Genomic DNA, 17132 nt, shown 5'->3' with positions numbered 1-17132 from the left:
TAAGGAATTTCAACTTCATTATTCTTGCAATGCCACATTTCAGTACTGATGCTAGTTATGTTTATCACTTGGAAGTCAACTCTTCATTGATACTACAGCTTCTAAAATACCACTGTTCAATACTGTTCACTGAAGTTCCACATCTTGATCAAAGGAGAACGATAAGTGTGCATCTTTGGAGAACTTGTTACGATCAATAATCAAATATATTCCCATTCCAATTTAAAATTTGTTTCAAGCAACCATATCACTTGTGTTAGTATTACCAGAGACAATCTCCATCTCACAGATACGGCGGATGTATTCACTCTCCGTGTCCTCTGCAGCCGCACCCGCCAGCCCCATCTCATCCTCCGTCTCCTGCTCTGTCATCACGCTGTCCTGGTTGAATCACACACAGCCGTAAGAAACAAAGACAGAATGGGAATAGCATTCTCTTTACTACCCAGAGTTATTTATTAATATGTGTGTGGATGCTTTTGTGTTGTTGCTGTTGTTGTTGTTTAAGGACGCAATCAGAAATATTCCAGCTATATGGTGGTGGTCTGTAAATAATCCAGTGATTGATATTTTGAGTAACAATACGTGCAATGACATACATGCTCTCTACCAAGTCAGCGAGCATGACCGCCCAATTCATTAGGCGAGGTGAAATTGGATTTAACATCGCATTCAAGATTATTGTGTGTGTGAGGTCTTACCATACAGCAGATTAACATGAATATCCCACTCAGACACAGTGTACACACTCCAACCGAAAAGGTCCTTTTTCCTTGTTTTAGCCACTTAATGCCAAGCGCCAGTCAGGGTAAGAAGATGTACCTTCTTTGAACATCTTATGGTATGACGCAGCCGGGGATTGAACCCCCGACCTTCCGCTCTCCGGGCAGATGCTCTCCAACAAGACCATGGAAGCAGTTGCCTGATTCATAAAGTTGCCTCTTATGACAGCATAGTTTGCTGGGGACCAGTTCTAACCCAGAATCCCCATAGGTTCATTTGATACTAGAAATCCACGAACTTTGCTTTTAAAACCAATCAAGTATCAAGATCTCCACAGAACTTTGGCTTGTTCAGAGAACAATGAAGAAATGACAACAGTTTCTATGAATCCACTACCTTTGTCTTGGAGAGTGATGTGTCACTCTTCCTCCCTGCCATCTTCTTGTTGTTGCGCTCCTCTTGCACGGCGAGCCGTCGCTTCACCTCCCCAAACACGCTCACGTCCAGGTGCACCAGCTGCTTGAGGGCCACGTGTCCAGCCAGCGACAGCAGCCGGGTCAGCAGACCTGAGTCACACTCAGGAAGCGGGGTCTCAGAGCTGGTGGCTCCTGCAGGGACGTGAATACACAGGTATAGTGCTCATAATATATTGGTGACTGTGTGGATGGTGAGTGAGTTGATGGTTGAGTGAGTTGATGGTTGAGTGAATGAGGATTAACGCCGCTTTTAACAGTATTCCAGTTATATCACGGCGTGTCAGCTTAATGTAGGAGAAAAGCCCCAAGTGATGCAGGTTTACCACTTCGGTGAAAGCCACGAGCACGGGTATGGTGCTGACAAACCTAGAAACATAATCAGGGCGAACCGGGATTCGAACCCACAATCATAGGTTTCTGGCGTGCCCAAGGGACGCAACTCTGCACAGCAAATCACAGCGCCTGAGACGACTGGGCCACCCGTGCCCACGTGAGTGGATGAGTGAGTGAGTGGATGGATGAATGAGTGGATGGATGAGTGAGTGAGTTGATGGTTGAGTGAGTGAGTGAGTGGATGGGTGAGTGAGAGGATGGATGAGTGAGTGAGAGTGGATGACTGAGTGGACTGGTGAGTGAGTTAATGGATGAATGAATGGATTGGTGACTGTGTGGATGGGTGAGTGGGTGGATGGATAAGTGAGTTGATGGTTGATTGAGTGGATGGATGAGTGAGTGGATGGGTGAGTGAGCTGATGGATGAATGAATGGATTGGTGACTGTGTGGATGGGTGAGTGAGTGGATGGATGAGTGAGTGGATGGATGAATGAGTGGATGGGTGGGAAAGGATGGATGAGTGAGTGGACGGATGAGTGAGTTGATGGATGAATGAGCGGATGGTTGAGTGAGTTGATGGATGAATGAGTGGATGGGTGAGTGAGTTGATGGATGAATGAATGGATTGGTGAGTGAGTGGATGGATGGGTGAGTTGGTGGTTGAGTGAGTTGATGGATGAATGAGTGGATGGGTGAGTGAGTTGATGGATGGGTGAGTTGATGGTTGAGTGAGTGGATGGGTGAGTGAGTGGATGGATGAGTGAGTTGATGGTTCATTGAGTGGATGGGTGAGTGAGCTGATAGTTGATTGAGTGGATGGATGAACGAGTGGATGGTAGAGTGAGTGGATGGTTGAGTAAGTGAATGGGTGAACGAGTGGATGGATGGGTGAGTTGATGGTTGAGTGAGTGGATGGGTGAGTGAGTTGATGGATGAATGAATGGATTGGTGAGTGAGTGGATGGATGGGTGAGTTGGTGGTTGAGTGAGTGGATGGATGAGTGAGTTGATGGGTGAGTGAGTTGATGGATGGGTGAGTTGATGGTTGAGTGAGTGGATGGGTGAGTGAGTGGATGGATGACTGAGTTGATGGTTCATTGAGTGGATGGGTGAGTGAGCTGATAGTTGATTGAGTGGATGGATGAACGAGTGGATGGTAGAGTGAGTGGATGGTTGAGTAAGTGAATGGGTGAACGAGTGGATGGTAGAGTGAGTGGATGGTTGAGTGAGTGAATGGGTGAACGAGTGGATGGTAGAGGAGTGGATGGTTGAGTAAGTGAATGGTGAGTAAGTGGATGGTTGAGTGGGTGGTTGAGTGAGTGAATGGTGAGTAAGTGAATGGGTGAACGAGTGGATGGTAGAGGAGTGGATGGTTGAGTAAGTGAATGGTGAGTAAGTGGATGGGTGAGTTGGTGGTTGAGTGAGTGAATGGTGAGTAAGTGAATGGGTGAGTTGGTGGTTGAGTGAGTGAATGGTGAGTGAGTGGATGGTTGAGTAAGTGAATGGGTGAACGAGTGGATGGTAGAGGAGTGGATGGTTGAGTAAGCCAATGAGTGAGTGAATGGTGAGTGAGTGGATGGTAGAGTGAGTGGATGGTTGAATAAGTGAATGGGTGAATGAGTGGATGGTAGAGGAGTGGATGGTTGCTTAAGTGGATGGGTGAATGAGTGGATGGTAGAGGAGTAGATGGTTGAGTAAGCAGATGAGTGAGTGGATGGTTGAGTGAGTGAATGGCGAGTGAGTGGATGGTAGAGTGAGTGGATGGTTGAGTGAGTGAATGGCGAGTGAGCGGATGGTAGAGTGAGTGGATGGTTGAGTAAGTGAATGGGTGAGTGGATGGTTGAGTGAGTGAATGGTGAGTGAGTGGATGGTTGAGTAAGTGGATGGGTGAACGAGTGGATGGTAGAGTGAGCGGATGGTTGCTTAAGTGGATGGGTGAACGAGTGTATGGTAGAGTGAGTGGATGGGTGAGTTGATGGGTAAGTGAGAAGATGGATGGGTGAGTGGATGGATGAACGGTTGAATGAGTGAGTGAAAGGACACATGAGAGTATGAGTGGGTGGAGGAATGATTGGTTGTGTGGGTGGAAAATTGATTATCCGCCTACCTTCCCCTCCCGACTCCTGACAGAGGTGCAGGGTTTTAGCAGTCAGAGCCTTGAGGATGTCCCCACACACCAGGTCGGGGTGCTCGGACAGCTTGTAGATAACGTTCACAGACAACTCTGCCAGGGGTATCCAGTGAGGGTTGTCTACCTTGGTCACACCTGCATTATACAAAACACTCACTTCCTGTATTTCTGTAGGTGATTCAAGGGAACTGTTCTACAAAGCGAACATGATGCTACAAATGTTGTATCTCTCACACTTTAGGATAGACCAAAGATAGTCACAGCCTAGTCAGGCCACATGTTTCTTTTTTGTGGTTTACAGATTTTTGGTCCAGTAGGTCAAAAACAAGAAAATTAAAACAATATTCTGATTTCAAAATTCCTCAAAATGTTACAGTTGTTAAAGTTTGAGTTTTATCGCAGGTTTTAATCATTATATATGAAATAATTTAGTCTTGATATCAACAGTGTGTTTTTAACAGTTTACTTATATCTGGTCAACAGAATCAAAAGAACTCACTGCTTTCAATGTGTTTTATTTTTTTCAGATGTCATGGGGAGGTACATACCAGACACCAGCAAGTAAGATAGCCTGGAGAACAGCTCGTGTGTCTGTGGAAGGCGGAATGGCTCAGCTGCTGTTTCCCCTCGATTCTGAAAGGAAAAGAAATACCTGTTCACTTCCTACTCCTTCAATAACTTCATTCTGCACCTGCCGTCCTGTCAGACCCCAGTTTGACAACAGCATGATTGTAGTTCTGCACCTACCTTCTTGGCAGACCCCAGTTTGACAAGAGCAAGACAGGCGTTCTGGGCCAGCAGGAAGTCCTCCTCAGCTCGTGGTCCCAAGCCTTCTTTGATCAGCACCTCAATGTTACTCTTCACCATTTCCATCTCTGCCCTGTGAAGAACACAAAGAGGCCAACAATCAGAATACATGATTAACAATCAGTTCTTTTTTTTCACATGTCCATTCAATTTTACTTCAAAGCAAGAAAGAATTTATTTGACAACAAATTATCTGTGTCATCCAGTGATGCCATATTGACGACATCTGAAAGAAGGAAGCTGAATCACATTCACATATAGGTTACAGCCTTATAATAGAGAAATATTTTTTACAAACCAATATCAGTTTTAGAAAGGCTATTTTTCCAGAAGTCATCTCTTCTATATCCATTCTGTCTCGTTTTTATTTTGTTTATAATAGGAACTTGAGAATTAAAATGCCCACAGAAATAACAACAGGTTCAAGCATGTGTAAAGCTATTCAAGAACAGTAAAAAAGAACTTAAATAAACCAAAGTAAACAGTTTAACAGCAACTGCAAGCCAGTAACAAGTTCAACCAATACGGAACCAGCGTGCCGACAGTCAGACAAGGAGGCCTACCGCTGGTTGAATCTCCTGCTGGGGATATATCTTGTAGGGAAAAAACTAAAGTTGTCATACCCAGCTGCCATAGAGAGCAGCAGCAGTGCTGCACGGCTGTCTGATGCCGTCGTGTGCGCCACCTTCAGCGTGAACCTCTCCCACAACATCTGTATCACTGGCGGTCCAATCTCCCCGCTCTTAATGAACTCAACAACCTGCAACAGACAACATTCAAATGCCAATAACATCAGATCTTATACTCGGATACGACAACTGTGTGAAGATCTTCCGGCCCGTTCTGTCCATAGGAATCACGTCAGGTGACCTTTCTTGTCAGCCAATTAGCATCAAGGCAATTTTCAAAATTAGGCAGTAAAATGTTCTTCATTGAAGAACTAAGTGTATACTCATTTGATATTGAAAAACAGATGCGTAATTTTTTGGCAAGAAATGCTTTCAGGATCTTTCGCGGAGGTACTTGAGTGAGTGAGTTATGTTTAACATCAGTTTGAACAGTATTTCAGTTATATCACATGTCAGCTTTATGAAGGAGCAAATCCTGAAGTGATTTAGGTCAAATACATTTAGCAATTCGGAGAAATCCATGTGCATGGGTATGTTGCTCACAAACCAAGAAACATAATCAGGGTAAACCAGGACTTGTACAATGATAACGGGTTTCTGCAACGCCTACTTTCCAGCATTTTAGCCACACTCCGTCGCAGTGGTGACTCAGCATAACACCACTGCCACAGGCTAATTTGCATATCACGTGACCGGACTATTCTCTTGTTTGTAAACAAACGCGCTTTTCAGAAATCAGTATAGAACGGACTAATGCAAATATTTGGGGGCGCTTTACATATTGTTTTGCATAACTATATATATATGCTACTACAACTGCGACAGTGAGTTGCATGACAATATATATTTATGCATCAAAGTGACCGTGTCGCTAGCTCTCCGTTGGGCTTCGATGACAGCACGTGGAGCCGTACAACCAATGTAAACATAGGATAACTACGCAAAAACAAGTAGATTTTTACGTATTTGCATACTTTCTCAATGAAAGTTAACGATTCTTTGACATTTGTTTATGAAAATGTGTAGACTTGTGAAACATGAACGGATGAAAAGCATATACAATATCTTGAATGGACTGTGAAAGATGTGACGAATCGTCACATGGCGCTGGCCTGTGGCAGAGGTACTATGCTCGTTGGCTGCCGGCCGCATGGAACTCTGGGTAGGAGAGTGCATTTTAGCCAGCCTACTGGGGCTGAGTTGCAACAATATTTCAATCACAGTGGGCCTGGGATTGATGATAAGTACACAAAACGGACATACCAGCCCCTCCAGTGACGTCAGGTCTCCCAGGGTGGCTCCGCTGGTGAGGGCTGTGAGGTTCGTCACGATGGCCAGGGCCTTCGACCTGCCACAGAGCAAATACATTCAGGCTGACCAAACATTCCACTAACCAAATAACCAAAAATCTTATCACAAGTAGCTTGATGGGTATCAATGTTAAAACGGATTTAATGTTTTACATCTGTCATAAGTGAATAGTGTTGAAAAATAATGGATTTCACATGGTAATGGGTTTCAAATATTGTCCTGTACTAGGTAACTAGGTTCACATACAGTACAATACAAGGTAAAGTGTTTCACATATTGTCCTGTACCAGGTAACTAGGTTCACATTGTGTACAGTACAAGGTAATGGGTTTCACATATTGTCCTGTACAAGGTAACTAGGTTCCCATTGTGTACAGTACAAGGTAATGGGTTTCACATATTGTCCTGTACTAGGTAACTAGGTTCACATTGTGTACAGTACAATTGAGTGAGTTGGGTTTAACGCCGCTTTTAACAGTATTCCAGTTATATCAAGGCGTGTCAGCTTAATGTGGGAGGAAAGCCCGAAGTGATGCAGGTCTCAGACGTTTACCACTTCGGTGAAACCCACGAGCACGGGTATGGTGCTGACAAACCTAGAAACATAATCGGGGCGAACCGGGATTCGAACCCACAATCATAGGTTTCTGGCGTGCCCAAGGGACGCAACTCTGCACAGCGAATCGCGGCGCCTTAGACGACTGGGCCACCCGTGCCCCCTGTACAGTACAAGGTAATGGGTTTCACATATTGTCCTGTACTAGGTAACTAGGTTCACATACAGTACAGTACAAGGTAATGGGTTTCACATATTGTCCTGTACCAGGTAACTAGGTTCACATACAGTACAATACAAGGTAATGGGTTTCACATATTGTCCTGTACCAGGTAACTAGGTTCACATACAGTACAGTACAAGGTAATGGGTTTCACATATTGTCCTGTACTAGGTAACTAGGTTCACATACAGTACAATACAAGGTAATGGGTTTCACATATTGCCCTGTACCAGGTAACTAGGTTCACATTGTGTACAGTACAAGGTAATGGGTTTCACATATTGTCCTGTACAAGGTAACTAGGTTCACATACAGTACAATACAAGGTAATGGGTTTCACATATTGTCCTGTACCAGGTAACTAGTTTCACATTGTGTACAGTACAAGGTAATGGGTTTCACATATTGTCCTGTACTAGGTAACTAGGTTCACATTGTGTACAGTACAAGGTAATGGGTTTCACATATTGTCCTGTACCAGGTAACTAGGTTCACATACAGTACAATACAAGGTAATGGGTTTCACATATTGTCCTGTACCAGGTAACTAGGTTCACATTGTGTACAGTACAAGGTAATGGGTTTCACATATTGTCCTGTACCAGGTAACTAGGTTCACATACAGTACAATACAAGGTAATGGGTTTCACATATTGTCCTGTACCAGGTAACTAGGTTCACATTGTGTACAGTACAAGGTAATGGGTTTCACATATTGTCCTGTACCAGGTAACTAGGTTCACATTGTGTACAATACAAGGTAATGGGTTTCACATATTGTCCTGTACTAGGTAACTAGGTTCACATACAGTACAATACAAGGTAATGGGTTTCACATATTGTCCTGTACCAGGTAACTAGGTTCACATTGTGTACAGTACAAGGTAATGGGTTTCACATATTGTCCTGTACCAGGTAACTAGGTTCACATACAGTACAATACAAGGTAATGGGTTTCACATATTGTCCTGTACCAGGTAACTAGGTTCACATTGTGTACAGTACAAGGTAATGGGTTTCACATATTGTCCTGTACCAGGTAACTAGGTTCACATTGTGTACAATACAAGGTAATGGGTTTCACATATTGTCCTGTACCAGGTAACTAGGTTCACATTGTGTACAATACAAGGTAATGGGTTTCACATATTGTCCTGTACTAGGTAACTAGGTTCATATACTGTACAGTACAAGGTAATGGGTTTCACATATTGTCCTGTACAAGGTAACTAGGTTCACATACAGTACAATACAAGGTAATGTGTTTCACATATTGTCCTGTACAAGGTAACTAGGTTCCCATTGTGTACAGTACAAGGTAATGGGTTTCACATATTGTCCTGTACAAGATAACTAGGTTCACATATTGTACAATACTTGGTAACTGGGTTTTCACTCCCCTTCACCCCCGTCCCCTTCGACCCCACAATGACCTTCAGGTTATGACCCCTCCTCACCTCTGGTTCCCACCCTGGGGACTGAGGTACAGCCTCTTGTACGCCGTCACCACCGCCTCCTTCACCCCTGACTCTTTTGACCACACCAACGCCAACATCCGCCTGATCCCCAACATGGTGGCCGTCACACCGAACTCAAACCCTGTCACGAAGAACTCGATAGCCTCAAACACATCGGATGTGTTCTTAGATCCCAGGAGTTGGCAGATGGTGGGGACAGATGTCTGTACTTGTTTGGCAAACGTCAGCGAGTCCTGCAATACACATAATGACAGTAAACATGAGTACACTTCACAGTGAAGGATGTGTTATGCTGGAGCTGAGTATTGCTGAGATCTCAAGATACAATAGTTTTACAAACAATTGGATCTCTGGTGAGAGGGGGCAATTCAAACACCAAATTTGCCCAAACTGAAGACTTAAATGTGCGTCCACTATTACCGCCATGTCCTCATGTTCCGTGATACTACTTCCGTCGTTACAGGAGGTAACTCGATCAGTTCCTGTTCCGTAGTTTCGATCACATCCAAGGTATCGATGAATCATTATAGCCCTATTTTTTATCGTTATCTATGCAGTAGTCCAGCCTTACAACAGCACGCTATGAATTTCTGATCGGGGACAGACAGGCCAGTGGTTGGTTTAATGAGCAACATTCCACACAGTCTAATCATGATGAGATCAAATTGTTTTGTTTGTTTGTTGGTTAACGCCGCACTTGGCAATATTCCATCCATGTTACAATGGTCTGTAAATAATCGAGTCTGTGCCAGACAATCCTGTGATCCATGCATCCATCCACGTAACTGGGAAACAAGGGGCGTTTCCAGGATAAAATAAGACCCAAATAATACTGCACAGTATTACCAGAATACTGCAATACGCTATGTAAACACATACAGTGACCAAGCTAAGTAATGTTTACTTTAGTATGCCGAAAATAGAATCTGCATTTACAATCAGTGTTAAACACAGCTCCCAATATATATGTAGCAATATAACTTGCTTGCCAATACACAGCCCTAATCCCAAGCACCAGTGCTGTCTCCCAACGGAAATGTCACGGGAGAATAAATCCAGAATGTCTGTTGTCAGTGCTGACTAAAGGAGGGTTGGTGACCATGTGTCATCCTCCACCACATGCATGAATCAGTGCTGATACTATCAACCACTGGATAATCTACAAGCCGTAATGACATGGGGCATATTAGTGAGTGAGTGAGTGTTGTCTTATGCCGCTTTTACAAAGTTCAATATTCCAGCAATATCACGAAGGGGGACACCAGAAATGGGCTTCACACATTGTACCCATGTGGGGAATAGAAACCAGGTCTTTGACATGACAAGCGAACACTTTAACTACAGGCCTAGCATAAAAAAGAAGACTATGGCTAAGATAACAGATTTTTGAGGTAGAATGTAGAGACAGAGTTATCTACCTTGAGGTACTGGACAAGCACCTGCTGCTTGCACACCTCGCTGGCAGCATCTCCCTCTCCTGCATCAGGTGCGGCGGACAAATGGGCCAGCTTCTTGTTGCCTGAAACAGTCAAATGTAGATATTCTCATGTTTTCTTGTCATACAGTGGGAAAATGATCGAAAGAAATATCATGACAAATTATGTCAACTTATGTTATGACACAGCATTACTAAAATCAATGAGTCTGATACTTCTGTCACTCACAGTGTAAGTGAGTGAGTATGGTTTTACGCTGCTTTCAGCAATATTGCAGCAATATCAGGCGGGGGACACCAGAAATGGGCTTCACACATTGTACCCATGTCGGGAATCGAACCTGGTTCCTCGGCATAACAAGCGAATGTTGTAACCACGAGGCTACCCGACCGCCCTGCCAGTTTAAGGGAAATGTCTTATATCATGTTAATGCTTCACAATATCTTTTTCTGAGTGTTTTCAATTAATCCCAAGGAATGGATGTCATTTACATTGTTCTAATTACATGATTAACACTTTCTCCATTTGCCAAGCATGTGTGATGAGGACCCCCTCAATCTTCAACTTTCAACATGGGGTCATGACAAGGACCCACTGACCTCCATCTTAAATTTCAAACACTGAATCAATACCTACAAACAAACCAAACGACAAACATTCTGCCCTCTGTCCAGCAGTGGTATATCTCTCACCTAGGAAGATCTCCTTCAGCTGTGTGACTGTCTCCGACACAGGATCTGCCTCCGGCTTGTCGGCACTGAAACACAGCAATACAATTCCACATCAACAACACCACAGAAATAGAGTACTTATTCAATTATGTAACTTTAGAAACCGTGTACAGATATAGTGTTTGAGTGAACCATCCCACGTATTATAGAGTGCCATATGATTTTCAGCCATGTATTTCTACATAATCACCCACACATTAAAATAAACAACAAAACAGTCAATAGATTTTGGAGCAAGCACTCTTTGAACTGATGAATAGAGATAAAAAGTAGTTCCTGCATGGGGACCTCATTTGCATATTTATCCAATCATGATACCAAATTTAGCACATGTATAACATTGTCCATCATATGAAAAATTGATTTACCAGTACTCATCTTTTATAATTTCTCAGAATATGTTTTCCTTTGCGACTACTTGCAACTGTATCCCATGACATATATCTTTCTTCACTGAGTTGTCTCCCTTACCTGTGACCCTCTTTCTGTCCATTGTCCTCTTCTTTCTGTTCATTCTCTTCGCTCTGACTCGTCTGTCCATCCTCGCCATTCTGTGTGGTGTGCCCCCCCTCCTGTCTGTCTCCCCTCGGTGCCAGGTCTGGCCACTGCTGCTGTGTGGCTGACAGAACCTTCACAGCAGACAGGTATCGACCCTCCAGGAGCAGGTGGTAGATCCTGGTCAACTGACTGAACACAGGGATGTTGTGAGTGGAAATTGGTACATGATTCAGTCTGATTTCTTTCTTTACCCCACAAAAGGATTCAGCCTTTGGAGTGGGGTGGGGAGGGTTTGGGTGGACTTGGCTGTGATTGGCTGGGTGGAAGTGGGAGTAGTCTTTGGGATTGTTCGGATAGCTGGGAAAGAGAGGCAGTGGAAGAGGGAGGGGTAGAGGTGCTCTTGGGAAAGGATGAGGCTCAGAATGCCTGTGAAAAAGGAGGGACAGAGGTGGTCTCAGGATCGGGAGGAGGCCGAGGGGAGTGGAAGAGGGATTGGGTGTGTGTCTTAGGGAAGGGTGGGGTATGGGAAGAAGGAGAGAGGAGAGGGGAGTGGAGAACTTGTGATGAGTGGTAATGGGATAGGGATGTGGTGGGTGTGTATTTTGGGGGAAGGTGGGGCTTGGGAATGGGGTGGGTGTGTATCTTGGGGGAAGGTGGGGCTTGGGAATGGGGTGGGTGTGTATCTTCAGGAAGGCGGGGCTTGGGGATGGGTGGGTGTGTATCTTGGGGGAAGGTTGGACTTGGGAATGGGGTGGGTGTGTATCTTCTGGAAGGTGGGGCTTGGGGATGGGTGGGTGTGTATCTTCAGGAAGGTGGGGCTTGGGGATGGGTGGGTGTGTATCTTCAGGAAGGTGGGGCTTGGGGATGGGGTGATGTGTATCTTGGGGAAGGGTGGGGTTGGGAAGGGCATGGTCATTTACGTGCTAACTGGATTACAAAACATATGCATTGTTTGACTGGCATTACTTTGAAGCTGCAGAGGGCAAAGTGGAGATAATTTAGGGTTAAGAACTTAAAGGTTAACAACTACTTTGGGGAAGATGTAAATAAATACATTGTTCACCATAAATATCTCCACTTTGTAAGACATATGCAGTGTTTAATGTGGTGTTCACAGCCTCAGCACAAGAGTATAGTACTATCATAGCGGGGATATAAAGTCCAGACTGCCATGCAACCACAACCCGTACATCCTTTCACCTTTCCAGGCATATCTCCATTACAGCAAACCACTGTCTGCCACCAACCATCTACAGCCAATACAAACCATGTTTCATATCAATCCCCACTACATACCAGCTCCTGCACAAGACACATGACACTTTATGATTTATATACTTGCATAACCTTGTATTTCCCTCACCTGGCGATAGTGATGTCCTCCTGACTAATGTCCTCCTGGCTGTACTCGTCCTGCGTGTCCTCTTGGCTGTTGTCCTCATCCAGGGCGGCAAGCAGCTTCTGCTCAACGGCCAGCCACTCCCTTTCAAAGCCTTGCAGCACGTCGTCTGTAACAACACACACAACATAATTTCATTAAAATTACATGAACTGGATATTCATGATGTTAGTATACTTATCCTGACACAACATATTGCAATTTCCTTCTTGTCTTTGATCATATAACATAGAGCCTTCTACATCCTGGGAGTCTGCTGCCATGCTACCAATCAGAGCTATCTATCCTTGATCCCTCTCTTTTCCAAGCGATAGCCCATACACAGAGCTCTCTATACTATCGCTGCCTCTAGTCAACAAAGGTGTCACGCTATGGGAAGGAGCTCTCCACTTTCCTTCACATCACAAACGAGGATACCCTCATGTGCACGCATTTCAGAAATTATATCCTTTAACACCACTGGTCTTATTGTGCTTTCTTGAACAAAACTTCACAGTTCCCTTCTTTGGAAGTTACTACATTATGATATGAATTTTGTATTTCATATTGTTGGGTTCTGAGTGAAGATCTGACTACCCCTCAAAGGAGCATTTTCCCAATGTCCCTGCCAAGGGCATTTAGTCTGGAATCTCCACTAACTACCTGGTAAAGCTAACTGCCAAGGGCATTTGGTCTGGAATCTCAATCAACTACCTGGTAAAGCTAACTGCCAAGGGTATTTAGTCTAGAATCTCCACTAACTACCTGGTAAAGCTAACTGCCAAGGGTATTTAGTCTGGAATCCCAACTGACTACCTGGTAAAGCTAACTGCCAAGGGTATTTAGTCTAGAATCTCCACTAACTACCTGGTAAAGCTAACTGCCAAGGGCATTTAGTCTGGAATCCCAACCAACTACCTGGTAAAGCTAACTGCCAAGGGCATTTAGTCTGGAATCCCAACTGACTACCTGGTAAAGCTAACTGCCAAGGGCATTTAGTCTGGAATCTCCACTAACCATGCTAACTACCTGGTAAAGCAAACTGCCAAGGGCATTTAGTCTGGAATCTCCACTATCTACCTGGTAAAGCTAACTGCCAAGGGCATTTAGTCTAGAATCTCCACTAACTACCTGGTAAAGCTAACTGCCAAGGGCATTTAGTCTGGAATCCCAACTGACTACCTGGTAAAGCTAACTACCAAGGGTATTTAGTCTGAAATCCCAACTGACTACCTGGTTAAGCTAACTGCCAAGGGCATTTATTCTGGAATCTCCACTAACTACCTGGTAAAGCAAACTGCCAAGGGCATTTAGTCTGGAATCTCCACTATCTACCTGGTAAAGCTACCTGCGCAGGGCATTTAGTCTGGAATCTCCACTAACTACCTGGTAAAGCTAACTGCCAAGGGCATTTAATCTGGAATCCCAACCAACTACCTGGTAAAGCTAACTGCCAAGGGCATTTAGTCTGGAATCTCCACTAACTACCTGGTAAAGCAAACTGCCAAGGGCATTTAGTCTGGAATCTCCACTATCTACCTGGTAAAGCTAACTGCCAAGGGCATTTAGTCTGGAATCTCCACTAACTACCTGGTAAAGCAAACTGCCAAGGGCATTTAGTCTGGAATCTCCACTATCTACCTGGTAAAGCTAACTGCCAAGGGCATTTAGTCTAGAATCTCAACTAACTACCTGGTAAAGCTAACTGCCAAGGGCATTTAGTCTGGAATCTCAACCAACTACCTGGTAAAGCTAACTGCCAAGGGCATTTAGTCTGGAATCTCCACTGACTACCTGGTAAAGCTAACTGCCAAGGGCATTTAGTCTGGAATCTCCACTAACTACCTGGTAAAGCAAACTGCCAAGGGCATTTAGTCTGGAATCTCCACTATCTACCTGGTAAAGCAAACTGCCAAGGGCATTTAGTCTAGAATCTCCACTAACTATCTGGTAAAGCTTACTGCCAAGGGCATTTAGTCTAGAATCTCCACTAACTACCTGGTAAAGCTAACTGCCAAGGGCATTTAGTCTGGAATCTCAACCAACTACCTGGTAAAGCTAACTGCCAAGGGCATTTAGTCTGGAATCCCAACTAACTACCTGGTAAAGCTAACTGCCAAGGGCATTTAGTCTGGAATCCCAACTAACTACCTGGTAAAGCCTTGCTGTGAGGAAGGAGGATACGTACCGGGGATGGGTGGCGCCTGCTGCTCTGCAGGCTTCATCTCCACCAACTTCTCTACCTCCTTCTGATGGTTCAACTCCAACTTCTCTATAGGCAGCTGCAACATCAGTGCGAGTTGTAAGGGGATCATGTGGTCCGAACAAACATCACATGGACTGTTCGTGTTTGAATGAATTTTAGCAAAATTGGGGCAATAATACGAGAGGACAACATGGATGAGTTTCACACACTGTACCCAAGAAAACTCATTTGAAAATCTGGTTATTGGGCATAACAAGTGAACCAACTCAGGGTTCTGGTCACCCTTTTCTTTTTGAGTACACTGGTCTTGGATTTCTTGTTTTAAGGGGAAATTCAAATCGGTGCCTGATTATGTTTCAACACATGTGGTGTTAAAATACATCTGAATTAAGGTAAACGATAAAAAGTTCCAATTTTGAACAAAAAAATCACTTTTACCAATTTGCCTGCCAATCCTTAATAAATCCCTGAACTGTTAGTAGTCTTTATCTACCATATATATCTAAACATCCCTTGCTTCCATTACTAAAATTAAACTCTCCTGATACAGTACCAGTATTCCCAACACACCAGTCTGTACTCACCTTGGCAGCAAAGGGGTTACATTTGAGTAAGGCTGTCATCAACTGGATGGCGTACTTGCGAACCTGGCTGGACTTGTCTTGGAGGCGACCGATCACCTTGGCAACCAGGTGCTCTTGGCGTGGCAGTGGTAAACACTAGGCATCAAGGTAAAGAAGAAAAGTTACTTCTTAATGACAACCAGTGTATCTGACAATAAAATGTTTTAGCAGTGAGTGAGCGACTTTAAGCCCAACGTTTCTTATCTCCCCTGTAGGAAAGTGAACCAGGTTATTCATGGACAAATTTTTAAACCACTTGACAAATCCCAAAGCCTCTCCATAAAACTCAAATTCAGTTGACTTGAGAAGCAAACAGCATGATGCATAGCTAATAATGTCAAGTAGAATAGATGGAACTCTCACCTTTTCATTGACAATTGTCAACCAGATCTGTAGAACTTTACTTCTGACGAATGCATGAACATCATGAATATGTTCCTGAATAGAAAGATGAAAAGGCAGATGTTATTTAGTGAGCCGGTCATAGTTTAATGTTACTTTGAATAGTATTTGCATCATGTCATGACAGATCAGCTTGAAGCATAATGTTTTTAGACATTGATAGTCAGTCTCTCTCCACAAGAACTCTCACAGTTGTGAGACATAGATGACGTCACTCTGCTGTGCTATGACCGTCAAATGTGATGGTGCCCACACAATTGGAGACATCACATGCTTCTGTGAAAACTGAACTCGCCTTGTTAGCAGAATGTGGAAAAATAACACCAATACCAAAGTTTATATTTAATTAAGGTGGTGTCCATTTTGCCAAGTCAAAAGGCATGCTTTTCAAATTTTGGATGGAGGACAAGATACGTATCAACAAAAATATTCATGTGAGAGAGTCCAGGAGATTTCTGTGCGTTGAATACCACTTCATCTCGTTTTTCAACCCAACAGACAGCAGAACACAGCTGTTAACTGGGTCATATATCATGGTCCTCTGATCCCCATCTTCGTCAGGTTTAATGATAATTAGCCTGGGGACAATTTCAGTTTCTGTTCAGTTCTTACCTCTAGTTTATCAAAGAATCCGCCTCTGGCATTCTTCATGTTATCGTCCAGGCCATCCTTAGACAACACACGCTGCAGGATCTCACCAAGCACACCCAACACACCATTCCGCATTGAGTATGACTGCAAGTTACATAAAACTAATATCACAAGGACAATTTTGGATAATATAGGTACATGATTATTGTCCCCAACCACATCAAGTGGAGTGGAGTGGAGTGGAGTGGAGTGGAGTGGAGTGGAGTGGAGTGGAGTGGAGTGGAGTGGAGACCTATGTGCACATGAATGTAAGATATATGCAAACATTGCTTGAAATATTTAAGTTTCTTTGTTTGCTGTTTAACATGGCATGCAGCAATATTCCAGCTATAATGACAATGGCATGTAAATTATCAAGTCTGGCCCAGACAACCCAGTGATGAATATTGTGGGCAACGAACCACGCTCTCGAGGTACAATCCACCAAGTCACCAAGTTTTACCATCCGGTCCATTAAGTCACCTCTTACGACCAGTATAGGTTGCTGAGGAGCAATTGTATCCCCGCATTAAGAACCAGCACATTAAGCATGTGAAGCAT

General features: G+C 43.9%; 1 protein-coding gene across 3 annotated transcripts in view; it reads right to left on the bottom strand.

The window, feature by feature from the left end:
* The window catches only part of LOC124152353 (condensin complex subunit 1-like), a 38628-nt gene that overhangs the window by 9453 nt on the left and 12043 nt on the right, over positions 1–17132 (bottom strand). For 2 of the 3 annotated variants that reach the window (XM_048394111.1, XM_048394110.1), the window contains exons 10-25: positions 16554–16676; positions 15903–15977; positions 15501–15635; positions 14899–14992; positions 12696–12840; positions 11306–11521; positions 10796–10860; positions 10086–10186; positions 8647–8900; positions 6363–6447; positions 5034–5230; positions 4411–4543; positions 4212–4296; positions 3640–3798; positions 1120–1331; positions 267–381 (exon numbers count right to left, since the gene is read on the bottom strand). In XM_048394111.1, coding sequence (XP_048250068.1) covers positions 267–381; positions 1120–1331; positions 3640–3798; positions 4212–4296; positions 4411–4543; positions 5034–5230; positions 6363–6447; positions 8647–8900; positions 10086–10186; positions 10796–10860; positions 11306–11521; positions 12696–12840; positions 14899–14992; positions 15501–15635; positions 15903–15977; positions 16554–16676 — 2194 coding nt within the window. The remainder of the gene's footprint in view (positions 1–266; positions 382–1119; positions 1332–3639; positions 3799–4211; positions 4297–4410; positions 4544–5033; positions 5231–6362; positions 6448–8646; positions 8901–10085; positions 10187–10795; positions 10861–11305; positions 11522–12695; positions 12841–14898; positions 14993–15500; positions 15636–15902; positions 15978–16553; positions 16677–17132) is intronic. The other variant, XM_048394112.1, reaches the window with a different exon arrangement.

This window comes from Haliotis rufescens, unplaced genomic scaffold (assembly GCF_023055435.1).
Source record: "Haliotis rufescens isolate VD_foot unplaced genomic scaffold, xgHalRufe1.0.p SCAF_13, whole genome shotgun sequence".
In the NCBI taxonomy this organism is placed as follows: Eukaryota; Metazoa; Mollusca; class Gastropoda; order Lepetellida; family Haliotidae; genus Haliotis; species Haliotis rufescens.
Note: the sequence above shows the minus strand (reverse complement) of the source record. Positions and strands in the feature narration are given on the sequence as shown.